Genomic DNA, 12,293 nt, shown 5'->3' with positions numbered 1-12,293 from the left:
GTAGCTCCAATAGTAAAGGGTTCATCAAAACTAGATTCTTGCAGAATAGGTGTAGCTCAGTGGATGAGTGCTGGTTCGCATATACAAGGTCAATCCCTGGTACATCCTAAAAAACAAAACAAAACTAGATTCTGTCTCTGCCTCATATTCCTGAGTCATGACACCACCAGAGTAACCTTTTACTTAACAGTTCAAGTCAAAGAAAAGAAAGCGTTGCTCTCTGGGGTTGAAATAAATTCGGAACAGGCTGCTCTGTGGTAGCCCAAGGAGGTACACTCTTCTGCCAAGAGGTTATGGGCTCAACTGCATACTCCAGGACTTAGCTGGGGGGCCTAAGAATGCTCCTTTACCCAGGTCATAGCTGGGGGCCTATGAATGACCAGGAAGGGGATCAGTGTTAATGGAGAAGAAAGAACACAATCCCTGGGCAGGGGATTGAAGCTGAACACAGGGACAACTCGTTCACAACCAGTGCTGCCCAACAATGGAAAAAGCGGTCTTAGGAGTGTCTTGTTGATAGAGTTTGCAAAGAGAAGATGACTCTCCAATTATCAAGAGTGAATGGAAAATGTTCAAGTGTCAGGGTTAGGACAGAGGCACTCTATAGTCACTTCTGACCCTGAGATACAGTGGGTTGTCAAGAAGAGGCTAAGAAGGAGGACATGCTCATGTGCAAAATTCTGCCAATTTCAGATTCAAAAACGCCCTAAAGCTCATACACATCCCCAGGCTATAGACATAATGCTTCTCTTTTTCTATTCTCTCCCTCATTTAGTGGACGGATAATTTATTTTTCATATGTTACTCCTTTCTAAGCACAATTTTCTGAAGTAATTAGGAACCAAAGCCAAACTGAGAGGATCTGAATCCCATCTAGAGCTTAAGACTCTGGCAGTCAAGAGAGGGTTTTACCAGCCTGCCGAAGAAGACACTAGAGATGAGGGCATTCATTGTCGAGACAGCCTCACAGAACCAAAATGATGGCACAAAGGTGACAATTTGACAATTCCTGAAGCATTTTCCAGAAACACTAACTCTAAGGAAAAGTACAACCAGCTGGCTCATGACCACAAACACATCTCCGTGATACACAGCTTGTCTGTTCACTGGCTGGTAGCACTTTCAACAATGAATGGTACAACTAGCACCTTTTTGACATTGGACAATTAATTGCTTAGTGTCGAAAGGTTTGCTGACTCTAAATCAAATGTTCCAGATTCAAATTTCCCCAATTTTGCCAAACTACCGTCATTCATAATTTTTATACATTCACAAGGAGGGGTTGGGGTGGGGTGGGGTCAAAACTACCCCTGGAGCCAAGTGAATCTAGGGATCTGGTAACTGAGCTGATACTGATGTTTCCATTCTACCATCCAGATAAGAATGCCAGTTAGCTGGGCATTTTCAGGCAAACTATGTAGAACATGGACTTTCCCTAGAGTTAGTCTATGTTTGCTTCCTTCCTTCCAGATTTTCAGGATTGCCTTTGAGATAAATCCCATAAGCCCTTGGCTAGAGCATGTATTTTCTAAAGGTACTATGTCTCCACCCATCAGTTTGGCCTTTTAGAGCAGAGGTCCCCACTTCCTGTTGGAGGTCACCACCTTTCTAGCAAGCAGGTGTTCATCCTGCGTGAAAAGACCCAGTTTACATCCATGGGTGTAAGCATATTTGGTGAGGAAGGGAGGAGGGAAGATTCATGCTCAGGATGAGTGTTTGCAATGGATAGGCTTTTAGCTTCCTTCCTGTCCTGAGATCTGGATGCAACAGTTCTTGGGAAGGCCTATGGCAGGAACTAAGCCGGCAGTGAGTTGCAGCCCACCAGACCACATCCCCTGCATCCTAAGAGCCTTGTGAGGAAATATGCCACATTTTGTATTCTCTTCTATCCGTGCAGGTTAAGCGCTGTGCTCTGAGACCTGCTGAGTATGTTTGTTGGTTGGGATGAGAATGAGGCTTGACCTAAGCCAATGCCATGGGACCCAGCAGAGCTGACAGACAGAACAGCCAGCGGGACAGCCACAGCAGCCGTAACCCTGGCTAGCCTTGCCCACTCCCATGACTGCCCAGTGTGCTCCCTCAGCTGCCCCAGCAGTGCATCCCCAGACCCCATTGGTCTTTTAGGTAGCTACCTAAAAGTGCGGCTGCCTGGCTCCGTCCTCCAAAACTGCGGCTAAAGGAGCTGTGCCTGCTTGCATAGGAGGCTGGCCGGCTGGGCAGCCAGGGCAGGAGGAAGGCGGGGATCTCAGAGTGAAGGAGCTCTTCGGCCACAAAGGCTACCTCAAACCACTTTCGCTGGAAGCTGGTGAAGTCGTCCACCGCTGTCGTGTGCCAGGTGGCGGGCTGCTGCATGGCCACTGTGGAAGCAAAGGGGAGAGAAGGAGCCCTTAGCACACAACCAATCCAATGTCCACAGAGAAAATGTGGAATGGGTGTGGGAACGGTAGCCATGGGGGCTGCTGGGTGTGGGGAACGGGAGGAAGAGATGAGATGTGGAGGCGTTTTCGGGACGTGGAGTTGTCCTGGATAGTGCTTCACGGACAATTACGGGACACTGTAGATCCCCCCAGGGCCCACTGGATGGAACGTGAGAGAGTCTGGGCTATGATGTGGACCATTGACTATGGGGTGCAGTGATGTTCAGAGATGAACTTACCAGGTGCAATGGATATATCACGATGATGGGAGAGAGTGTTGCTGTGGAGGGAGTGGGGGGGCGGGGGCGGTGGGGTTGAATGGGACCTCGTATATTTTTTTTAATGTAATTAAAAAATAATAATAATAAATAAATATTAAAAAAAAAAAAAAAGAAAACATTGCCTAAAACAAAAACAAAAAAAAAAGAATTCAGAAAAAGGCAGAAAAAAAAAAAAAAAAAAAAAAGGAGCCCTTAGCACAGACACTTAAATTCCCCGCCTCCAGCTTCAGACATCTAATTTTAGAGCATATGGCAGTCGTCCAGTTTTATTTTTTCAACTGGGAAGAAGAATAAGTTTGGACTGGTCAAACTTGGAAGGAATGGGTGATGATGGATGCCCTACAAGGAAAATAACCTACACAGATCCATCTCTGACATGCCCCTGGATAAGAGAACACAGTAAGCAGCGCTAACTGCTTCATCTGATTCATAACTGTTTTAACCCCAAGGTGAAAAGCCATTTATCTGCAGGATGGGAGTCACTTCCAGCCAAGGTCCCTCCCTGGGTGTGCTCTGGGTGTACTGGAGATGCTGGTCTGAATCCTGGGGGCTCCAGAGCCATACAAGTCTGTTCTGAGCATGCTGGAAACTACTCCCCTCTGGGGGACTGTGTTTTGTTTTTTTAATTTTAAAAAAGCACAAATAATTAAACTGTATTTTGGAAAACCGCCACAGATAGCCTTCCTGGTATGTAGGGGAGGAGGGGTCAAGTTTGGAGACCCAGCCAGTGAAAAGTACTACAAATCACAGATTAGAGGCCCTCACTGTTATAATCAGAAGCGCCTGTGTAGGGGGAGGGGGGGCTCTAATTAAAAACAGCTACCAAAAGCTGACCTGTGGGGATTTCCCACTACCAGGATACCAGGTCACCTGGCCTCCTTTAGATTTATCTTTCACCCACACTATCTTCATCAAAAACATGCTGTAGCTTAAGAAGGCCCTGTCACTCTGGCTGTGCTTCATTTAAGTACAAATGCTCAAGAAAGTGGATAGATCCATCAGCCTAGAATACAAAGTCCCAATGGAGCTCAAGAAGCACCATCACTGGAGAGCGTGGGTGGCCAGGAAAAACATCCGCCCCTGTGGGTAACAGCATTCCCCTCGTCTCTGACCTCGGTCAGGCTCTTTGTCCATTACTATCTTGTAGAAGTAGAAGCCGTAGATGAAGGTCCGCAAGACTTCACCAGATGCGTGCGTGATCAGCTGCTCTTCTAGCATTTTCTAGAAGAAGGAGAGACATTGAAATTCTGAAATTCCTGAAGAGGGCTATCATAGAGGGGCAGCCTCAGATATGGACTGGAGCTAAGGGAGTGTTGGTAGCACTGGGAGAACACCCCTCCCCGCACCGGGTGAGATGTGACAAATGGGCCCTGTTAAGCACTGTACCTGGTGAAATAGTATTATAAAATATAAAAGCATACTATAATCTCACCAAACATTTCAAACATACAGAAGAGTATTAAAAACACCACAAAAACCCAGACATACCCACCACCCAGCTTTAATAAATTTAACATTTTGCTATACTGACCTTAGATCTTTATATAGTTAAAAAAAATTCTCTGGAGCGGGTGTTGCTCAGTGGTTGAGCATGCACTTCACACGTACGAGGTCCCGGTTTTAATCCCCAGTACCTCCTAAAAAAAACCTCTATGGACTCTCACAAGTCCAATTCCCCTCTCTCTCCTCTCAAAAATAAATGGCTCTGAATGTTTATTCTCACGAACATTTTAAAAATAACTTTATTATATAGGCATGCATTGATATGGAATGAGTTATTTCTGTGTGGTTTTAAATTTTAAGAGTATAATACTCTTCATATCTTTGTTTTTGTTTTTTTGAGTGACTGGGGTTGGGGAATGATCCCAGGACCTCTTAAGTGGGTAGCTGACGCTCAACCACTGGGGCCACATTGGCTCCCATGAGCTGTTTTTTTTTTTCATTTGTTTGCTTGTTGTTTGGTTTTTGTTTGGTTGTTTTTGTTTTTAGGAGGCATTGGGAACCAAACCCAGGACTTCGCTTGAGCCACATCCGCTCCACTACATATCATTTTGCAACTGGCTCTTTCATCCAACATCATGCTTCTGACATTTATCTGATATGTACCTCCAGCTCATTTGTTTTACTGGATGTATAAGGAACTACTATTTTCAGAGGGATGAGAGTATATGTAAAGTTATCAGGCAAAAACTATGCGGAACAGCACATCAAGTCCCTCAAAGAGAGAACTGAGGATCACATGTTTATTCAAATCAGTTCTGATTTTACACTGCAGGTCTAACAAGCCAGCTGGTCAGCAAGGTATTGATTTCTGGTGGAGCCTCCATGCTGACAGGATGGTGTGAACTGCCTCAGCCAAGTCACCTTTCCCTTTTCTTTTCTCTTGAGTTTAAGTCCAGCTCTGAATGGTATAATTAAATTCAGCAAGTGCTTGCTAAGTGCCTACTGTGTGCCAAGCAACACAAGGGGAAATGGACAAAAACACCATTGTGTTGGGAGCAAGTGTAGCTCAGTGGTTGCTTCACATGTACAAGGTCCTGGGTTCAGTATTTGGTACCTCCTAAAAAAAAAAGACCATTAGGACAAAGCAGACCAAAAGAGGGCCCTGTTGTCAAGGAGCCTGGTCCAGACAAGGAGGCAAATGAAATGGAGGCAGATTCTTCACTCTGTGGGGCACAGAGGCCCCAGAAGGCCCCTGGGCAGTTCAGTCTGGCCCTGGGTCTTGAATGAGCAGGAGTTGATCAGAGAAAAATGGGGTTTCAGGTCAGAAGGGAAGATACTCCCTGGGAATCTTTTTAAATTTTTTTTATATCCTCCCCCCTCCCCCAGTTGTCTGCTCTCTGTGTTCATTTGCTGCATGTTCTTCTGTGACAGCTTCCATCCTTATCAGTGGCACCAGGAATCTGTGTTTCTTTTTGTTGCGTCATCTTGTTGTGTCAGCTCTTCTTGTGTGCAGCGCCTTTCTTAGGCAGGCTGCACTTTCTTTTGCACTGGGCAGCTCTCCTTATGGGACGCTCCTTGTACGCAGGACTCCTCTATGTGGGGGACACCCCTGCGTGGCACGGCACTCCTTGTGCACATCAGCACTGTGCGTGGGCCAGCTCCACACAGGTCAAGGAGGCCCAGGGTTTGAACCGCGGACCTCCCATATGGTAGGCGGACACCCTATCCACTGGGCCAAGTCCACTTCCCCTCCCTGGAAATCTTTTATAGAGGCTCCTCTGAGATTCAAAAATGCCTAGATTCCTTTCAGAATATTTCAGTTCAGATGATAAATTCTTCCAGATTTTTTTTTTTTTTAAAGATTTATTTATTTATTTAATTTCCCCCCCTCCCCTGGTTGTCTGTTCTTGGTGTCTATTTGCTGTGTCTTGTTTCTTTGTCCGCTTCTGTTGTCGTCAGCGGCACGGGAAGTGTGGACGGCGCCATTCCTGGGCAGGCTGCTCTTTCTTTTCACGCTGGGCGGCTTTTCCTCACGGGCGCACTCCTTGCGCGTGGGGCTCCCCCACGCGGGGGACACCCTTGCGTGGCACGGCACTCCTTGCGCGCATCAGCACTGTGCACGGCCAGCTCCACACGGGTCAAGGAGGCCCGGGGTTTGAACCGTGGACCTCCCATATGGTAGACGGACGCCCTAACCACTGGGCCAAAGTCCGTTTCCCTCTTCCAGATTTTTAAGTCATGGCATAAAGTATAACAAAAGACCTGCTCTTTCATCAATTCCAGACAGCCCTCACATTAATTAAGAACAGATCCTCACCCCAATCACAGATGTTGTTATTGGACAAGATGACTGCTTCAGAGGCAGGCCCTGGCTTTAGGGGACCTGAGGAGGCTGTCCTGTGAGACCTGTCCTTTTTTTTTTTTTTTTTTAAAGAAAAGAACCTATCTATTTTATGATTTTATTTTTTTAGGAAGTACCAGAGATTGAACCCGGGACCTTGTATGTGCAAGGCAGGCACCCAGCCACTGAACTATACCTGCTCCCCTCCCCGTTCTTTTCTAAGATTGTTTATTTATTTCTCTCCCCTTCCCCACCCTACCCCCTGCCCAGTTGTCTGCCCTCTGTGTCCATTCACTGTTTGCTCTTCTGTGTCTGCTTATGTTGTCAGAGGCACCTGGAATGTATGTCTCATTTTGTTGTGTCATCTTGCTGCATCTGCTCTCTGTGTGTGCAGCGCCATTCCTGGGCAGGCTGCACTTTTTATGCACTGGGTGGCTCTCCTTATGGGGTGCACTCCTTGCACGTGGGGCTCTCCTATGTGGGGGACACCCCTTCGTGGCACGGCACTCCTTGTGCACATCAGCACTGCGTGTGGGCCAGCTCATCACACGGGTCAGAAGGTCCTGGGTTTGAACCTTGAACCTCCCATGTGGAAGGTGGACGCCCTATCCGTTGGCCCAAATCTGCATTCCCCCTCCCCGTTCTTGAGTCTCACCTGCATGATGTCGACAGCCATTACTTGGGTCTGGACGCCTTCAACGTTGCTCACCAGCCAATGAACCACCTCGGCGCTGATGAAGCAGCATGGCGAGAGGCCCTTCTGTTCTGAGAGCAGCTGGACTCCTGTCCTGTGTTCCAACAGAGAGAGCAGGATGTACGTGTCTGCCTGTGGCACCCCCAGCAGACAGAAACAAGGAGAAAAGAGGGACTCCCACTAAAGCATTTAATATCAAAAGTGAAGTTCCAATAAAGCAATTTCTCTACACTATTTCTTTTTTTCTTTTTTCTTTTTTTAAAGATTGATTTATTTATTTAATTTCCCCCCCTCCCCTGGTTGTCTGTTCTTTTTTTTTTTAATTATTTATTTATTTATTTTTTTAATTACATTATGAAAAATATGAGGTCCCATTCAACCCCACCGCCCCCGCCCCCCCACTCCCCCCACAGCAACACTCTCTCCCATCATCATGACACATCCATTGCACCTGGTAAGTTCATCTCTGGGCATCTCTGCACCCCATAGTCAATGGTCCACATCATAGCCCAGACTCTCTCACGTTCCATCCAGTGGGCCCTGGGGGGATCTATAATGTCCCATAATTGTCCGTGAAGCACTATCCAGGACAACTCCACGTCCCGAAAACGCCTCCACATCTCATCTCTTCCTCCCGTTCCCCACACCCAGCAGCCACCATGGCTACCGTTCCCACACCCATTCCACATTTTCTCTGTGGACATTGGATTGGTTGTCTCTACACTATTTCTAGCCCTAGAAAAAATCCCCATGACAAGAAAAGAGAAGGTGTTACAGGGGGAAAGGAGAAGGGAACCGACATTTAGAGAGACCCATATTTGTCAGACATTACACTGGGTGCTTAGCATCATGATTCTTTTTAATCCTTACAGCAACCCTATGACTTAACCATTATTATCAACATTTTACGAACAAGGTAACAGAGGCTCAGAGAGGTCGGGTAACTTGTCCAGGGTCTCATAGTTGGTGAGCGGTGGTGTCAAGAGTGAGAATCTGTGGTACTGCACTGCTTGGATATCTTCCCACCCCTGCACCCTCTCATATGATGGGCCCACTCACGAAGGGTGCTTCATGGCCTCCAGGATCTCTGCTAGGGTGGAGGAGGATGTCAAAGAGCTTGCTGCCAGCTGCTGAGAGCTGCAACACAGAATGTCCAATCAGTAAGGCAAGAGGGCACACACATGGTCAGAGAGCACAAATGTTAGGAATGCTTTTTACTTCTTAGAGAGCTGGATGCCAGGATGGCTTCAACACCAAGGGCTATCAAACAAATGCTGGATGGCAACATCCTGGGCCTAACTTACAGGGGGATGGAGAGGAGGTTTCCTACTTCCAAAGCATATACATGTTTTGTTTTAAGCATATCAATTTTATTGATACATATTAATAATAAAGCATACAGTCCATCCAAAGAATACAATCAGAGGTATTTGGTATAATCACAAAGTTGTGCATTTATCACTTCAATTATTATTATTAGAGCAGTTCCATTATTTCAATAATAATAAACAAATGTTTTTTGCTTTTTTTTAAAAAAAGAATTCAGGATCAGGATGGTGGAGTGAGAGCCTTCAGGGCTCTGTTCCCCCACAGAAGCTTTGAACCACCAGCAAGAACTGTGAAAAGCATGTTTCTCAAAGCTCCAGAACATAGTTAAAGGACTGCAGCAACACAGTGATCATCGAATCAAGAAAAGGACATCTCTAAAGGCAGTACAATCTTGTGCATCCTTGTAGGTCCCTTCCCCATTCCCTCACCAGCTCAGTCCACAATCCCAATGTGGGCCCCTGGTCCCAGCTCTGGAGGAAGTGGAGTAACCTGCGTGTACACTGTGGGAGCATGGATGCCTGTCCAGTGTCTCTGGTGACAACCTGAGATACTGAACCAGGGTAATTGTCAAGGGCTTCTTTTTTGTCCTAAGGCTTTTGCTCGATGTTGTGAATGAAAATATTTGACCCAAGGTCATTCCCATTTTTCACTGGAAAGATAATCTTTCAACAAAATGTATATAGGCCATTCCTCACCTGCTCATGAACGGCATGAAAGTCCCTGTTTCCCTGCATCTTGAGTATATTTTTCAACCTTGAATGGAACTCTCATAAGGAAAAATACTGTTTTAATTCCTTTCACTGTGTTTGAATAAAATTCAGACAAAAGTTAAAAAAAAAAAGGAATCCAAAGTGGGTTTGTGTTCAAACTTACTTTTACCCTTAATAAGCATTTCTCCTTGGAATAATAACATGCCTCAGGCCCAACCAAACTTCCAAAAACTCTCCCTGGAGTGCTCTGGTTTTGTCAAGGGCCTTTCCTATGTGGTATCATTTAATTTTAGAATTTCATTGTGGTAACATAAAATTTGCCATTTGAACCTTTTTTTTTTTGAGGTAACTGCAGCCAGGGATTAAACCTGGAGCCTCATGTGTGGGAAGCTGGCACTCAGCCACTGAGCTAACTGGCTACCCTGAGTTGGTTTCATTGTTTGCTTGGTTGGTTTTTTTTTAAGGAGGTACCAGGGACCGAACCTGGGACCTCGTACACGGGAAGCAGGCGTTCAACCACTTAAGTTACATCCACTCCCTGAACCACTTTTTTTTTGAGTGTACCTCTCAGTGGCATTGATTACATTTACAGTATTGGTCTACACATCATTTAATATTCACCAGAGAGCATGAAGTAATTTGTTAAGAGCACAAAGAACAAATCCCAGTATTACCAGGTACAGGGTGAAGGGTTTTTCTTGGCTTTAGCTTCCTCATCTGAAAAACAGGGACAAACTTTCTGTCTTTCAGTTGTTGTGACGCTAACGTATGTGAAGTTCTGCATGTAGGACTGATATGCATGCTGGCCAAAATGGTAAACAGTACAAAACATAACAGCAGTAACATCAGCCTGTAGAAACTTGGAGCGGTTAAAGGAACCAGCGAAGATAAACTGGAAGATTCAGTTCTGTCTGACACAACAGACTATACCTTGCCCTGGTTCTTCCTCATTGGTATGAGGGTCCCTTAAAACATACTTAGGGAGCAGATGTAGCTCTGTGGGTTGAGTGCCTGCTTCCCATGTATGAGGTCCTGGGTTCAATACCTGGAACCTCCTAAAAACAAAACAAAACAAAAAAAAGAACCCATGCTTAATAGCAACCAAGCACAGATCACTGGAAAGGGATACACACAGTTGCCCACCATACCAAACACAGCCAGTTCTGGGGATTTTCCAGAAATTCTTCATGCCCAACCCCAAACCTCTCCCTTCTCTCAGACCTGGCCTCCTCCACCTGATTATTTGGAGGCCTGAGGACCCAGTGTAGTGTTTGAGATTCTCAGGATTAGAAAGAGCCTTTAAAGACCCAGGAAGTGAACTTCCTTCTAATGCCTGGATCCCTGCTATAGCAGTAGTGACATGAGGCTATCCCATCAGTATGGACACCATTGATGATGGCAAATGTGGCTCCTCCCAATGCAGCCATTTCCATGAGGCAGTACCAATTCCTGATAAGTTCTTTATCATGAAATGGGATCTGTTCTCTGTAATTTCCAGTCGCTGGACCTGATTCTACCTGCCATGTCATTTTTTATCTTCTGCCTAAACAACCCCAGTTCCTTTGTTTAAAAAAAAAAAAAAAAAAAGGCAGAAGAAACCAGGCCTCATAAGCAACAGGGAGAAACAAACGCCCCTCCCATGCTCTAGGCAGCCACTCCAATCTCCCCCACAGCTAGTCAGAACGCCAGCCAGGCTTGATGGGGATGTGGGCCTGAGCAGAAGACAGAGACCAGAGAAGACCAGGCCTTCTGCTTCTCAACTAACCATCATCTTTGTGGACCCTAGCCAGGGTAAGTGAACACAGGAAACCAGGGTAGAATTTACAATGTCAAGGAAACCGAGGCACTGCTGGAGAGGCACCAGCCAGGTGAGAGGCCTCGGAGGGACCCTCTGCTCTCAGGTAAAGGAGTTTTTGGAAAAGTCAAGTTTTTTAGACCATTTAGCCAAGGACTGCTCAATCAGGACTGTGAGGCAACAAGAATGGACTCAGCGGAATTATAATAAAGCAAATGCAGACAAGACAGAAATAGAAAAGTTTCTCAGATTTGACAATGGCATCAAAAGCTGGGGCACTTGCTGAAACAAATGAGGTACAGGAAGCTTCTTTTTCCTCTGGACACTCAGGAGTAGGAAAAACAGCCATTTTTGGCCACAACTAGCAACTCAGTCACTGGAGACTCGGCAAACATTGGCTGCAGGCCTGTGACAGGGTGCCATGTTGGACAAGACGGGCTTGGTCTGAGCCCCTTCCCTAAGCCCCTTTTACATGTCCAATACTTTTCTACATCTCCAAGGGAACCTCTTAGCTATCCTGTGAAGAAAGAAGGGCACAGATCTTCAACCCCATCGTATGAGTGCTGGTAGGACTGACGCGCCCAATGCCCCATGTATAATTTGTGGCACAGCCAGAACCCAGGGCTCTGCATTCCCAGCCACTACAGCCCTTGTGATTACTGTCCCCACTTCCCAGGAGCACGGGTTTAGCCGATCTGAATCTCACCTGCTGTCACTGGGGTTTGCAGAAGGAAGGCCCTGTTCCCCAGCATTCTGGGAGTTCCCAAAGGTCTGGCTGTTGCCTCTGTCCATGGATTGGCCAGTGCTTACCCCCAAACTGGTGCCGTCCAAGACTGGAGCAACTGTTTGGTCCACAGACACCTGTGGAAGATTTGAAAATCAGTACTAAAAACAGAATCATCAAAGCAATTTACATACATGGTTCTTTCCATCCCTTCTCTTGTTACCAATGCTTGGTGGTCCCTGGCAATAAAAAGAATCCAAAGACCACACCCAGTCTTGGTGTGCTCCGTCCCCCGTCAGAGCACCTGGGAAACCCCACACTGAGAGGTGGCCTGTTCATGGTAAACCCCCAGGACCACAGAAATCGCTCCAGCACCTGCCTCAAACCGCAAGATTTACACTAAAGAAAAATCTTCACAGAAAGAGTAAAGAAATCAGAATCCTTCCTTACGAAGATGGGAGGGGGAAAGAGAGAACGCATTTAGAGACAGCATCACACAGGCATGCTCCATTTGCCATGACTCATCCCCGTCCACTCAAATCCTCCTGCCCTGCTTCTG

At 46.3% G+C, this 12,293-nt stretch overlaps 1 protein-coding gene across 18 annotated transcripts in view; it reads right to left on the bottom strand.

Moving 5' to 3' along the window:
• Positions 1-12,293, bottom strand: part of DEPDC5 (DEP domain containing 5, GATOR1 subcomplex subunit) — a 132,483-nt gene that overhangs the window by 15,208 nt on the left and 104,982 nt on the right. For all 18 annotated transcript variants that reach the window (XM_058281713.1, XM_058281714.1, XM_071209899.1 and 15 more), the window contains 5 exons: positions 11,717-11,871; positions 8,236-8,313; positions 7,138-7,270; positions 3,811-3,919; positions 2,133-2,357 (listed from right to left, as the gene is read on the bottom strand). In XM_058281713.1, coding sequence (XP_058137696.1) covers positions 2,133-2,357; positions 3,811-3,919; positions 7,138-7,270; positions 8,236-8,313; positions 11,717-11,871 — 700 coding nt within the window. The remainder of the gene's footprint in view (positions 1-2,132; positions 2,358-3,810; positions 3,920-7,137; positions 7,271-8,235; positions 8,314-11,716; positions 11,872-12,293) is intronic.

Source organism: Dasypus novemcinctus, chromosome 19 (assembly GCF_030445035.2).
Source record: "Dasypus novemcinctus isolate mDasNov1 chromosome 19, mDasNov1.1.hap2, whole genome shotgun sequence".
Taxonomy (NCBI): Eukaryota; Metazoa; Chordata; class Mammalia; order Cingulata; family Dasypodidae; genus Dasypus; species Dasypus novemcinctus.
The sequence above is the reverse complement of the archived record's forward strand: the minus strand, read 5'-3'. Positions and strand labels throughout refer to the sequence as shown.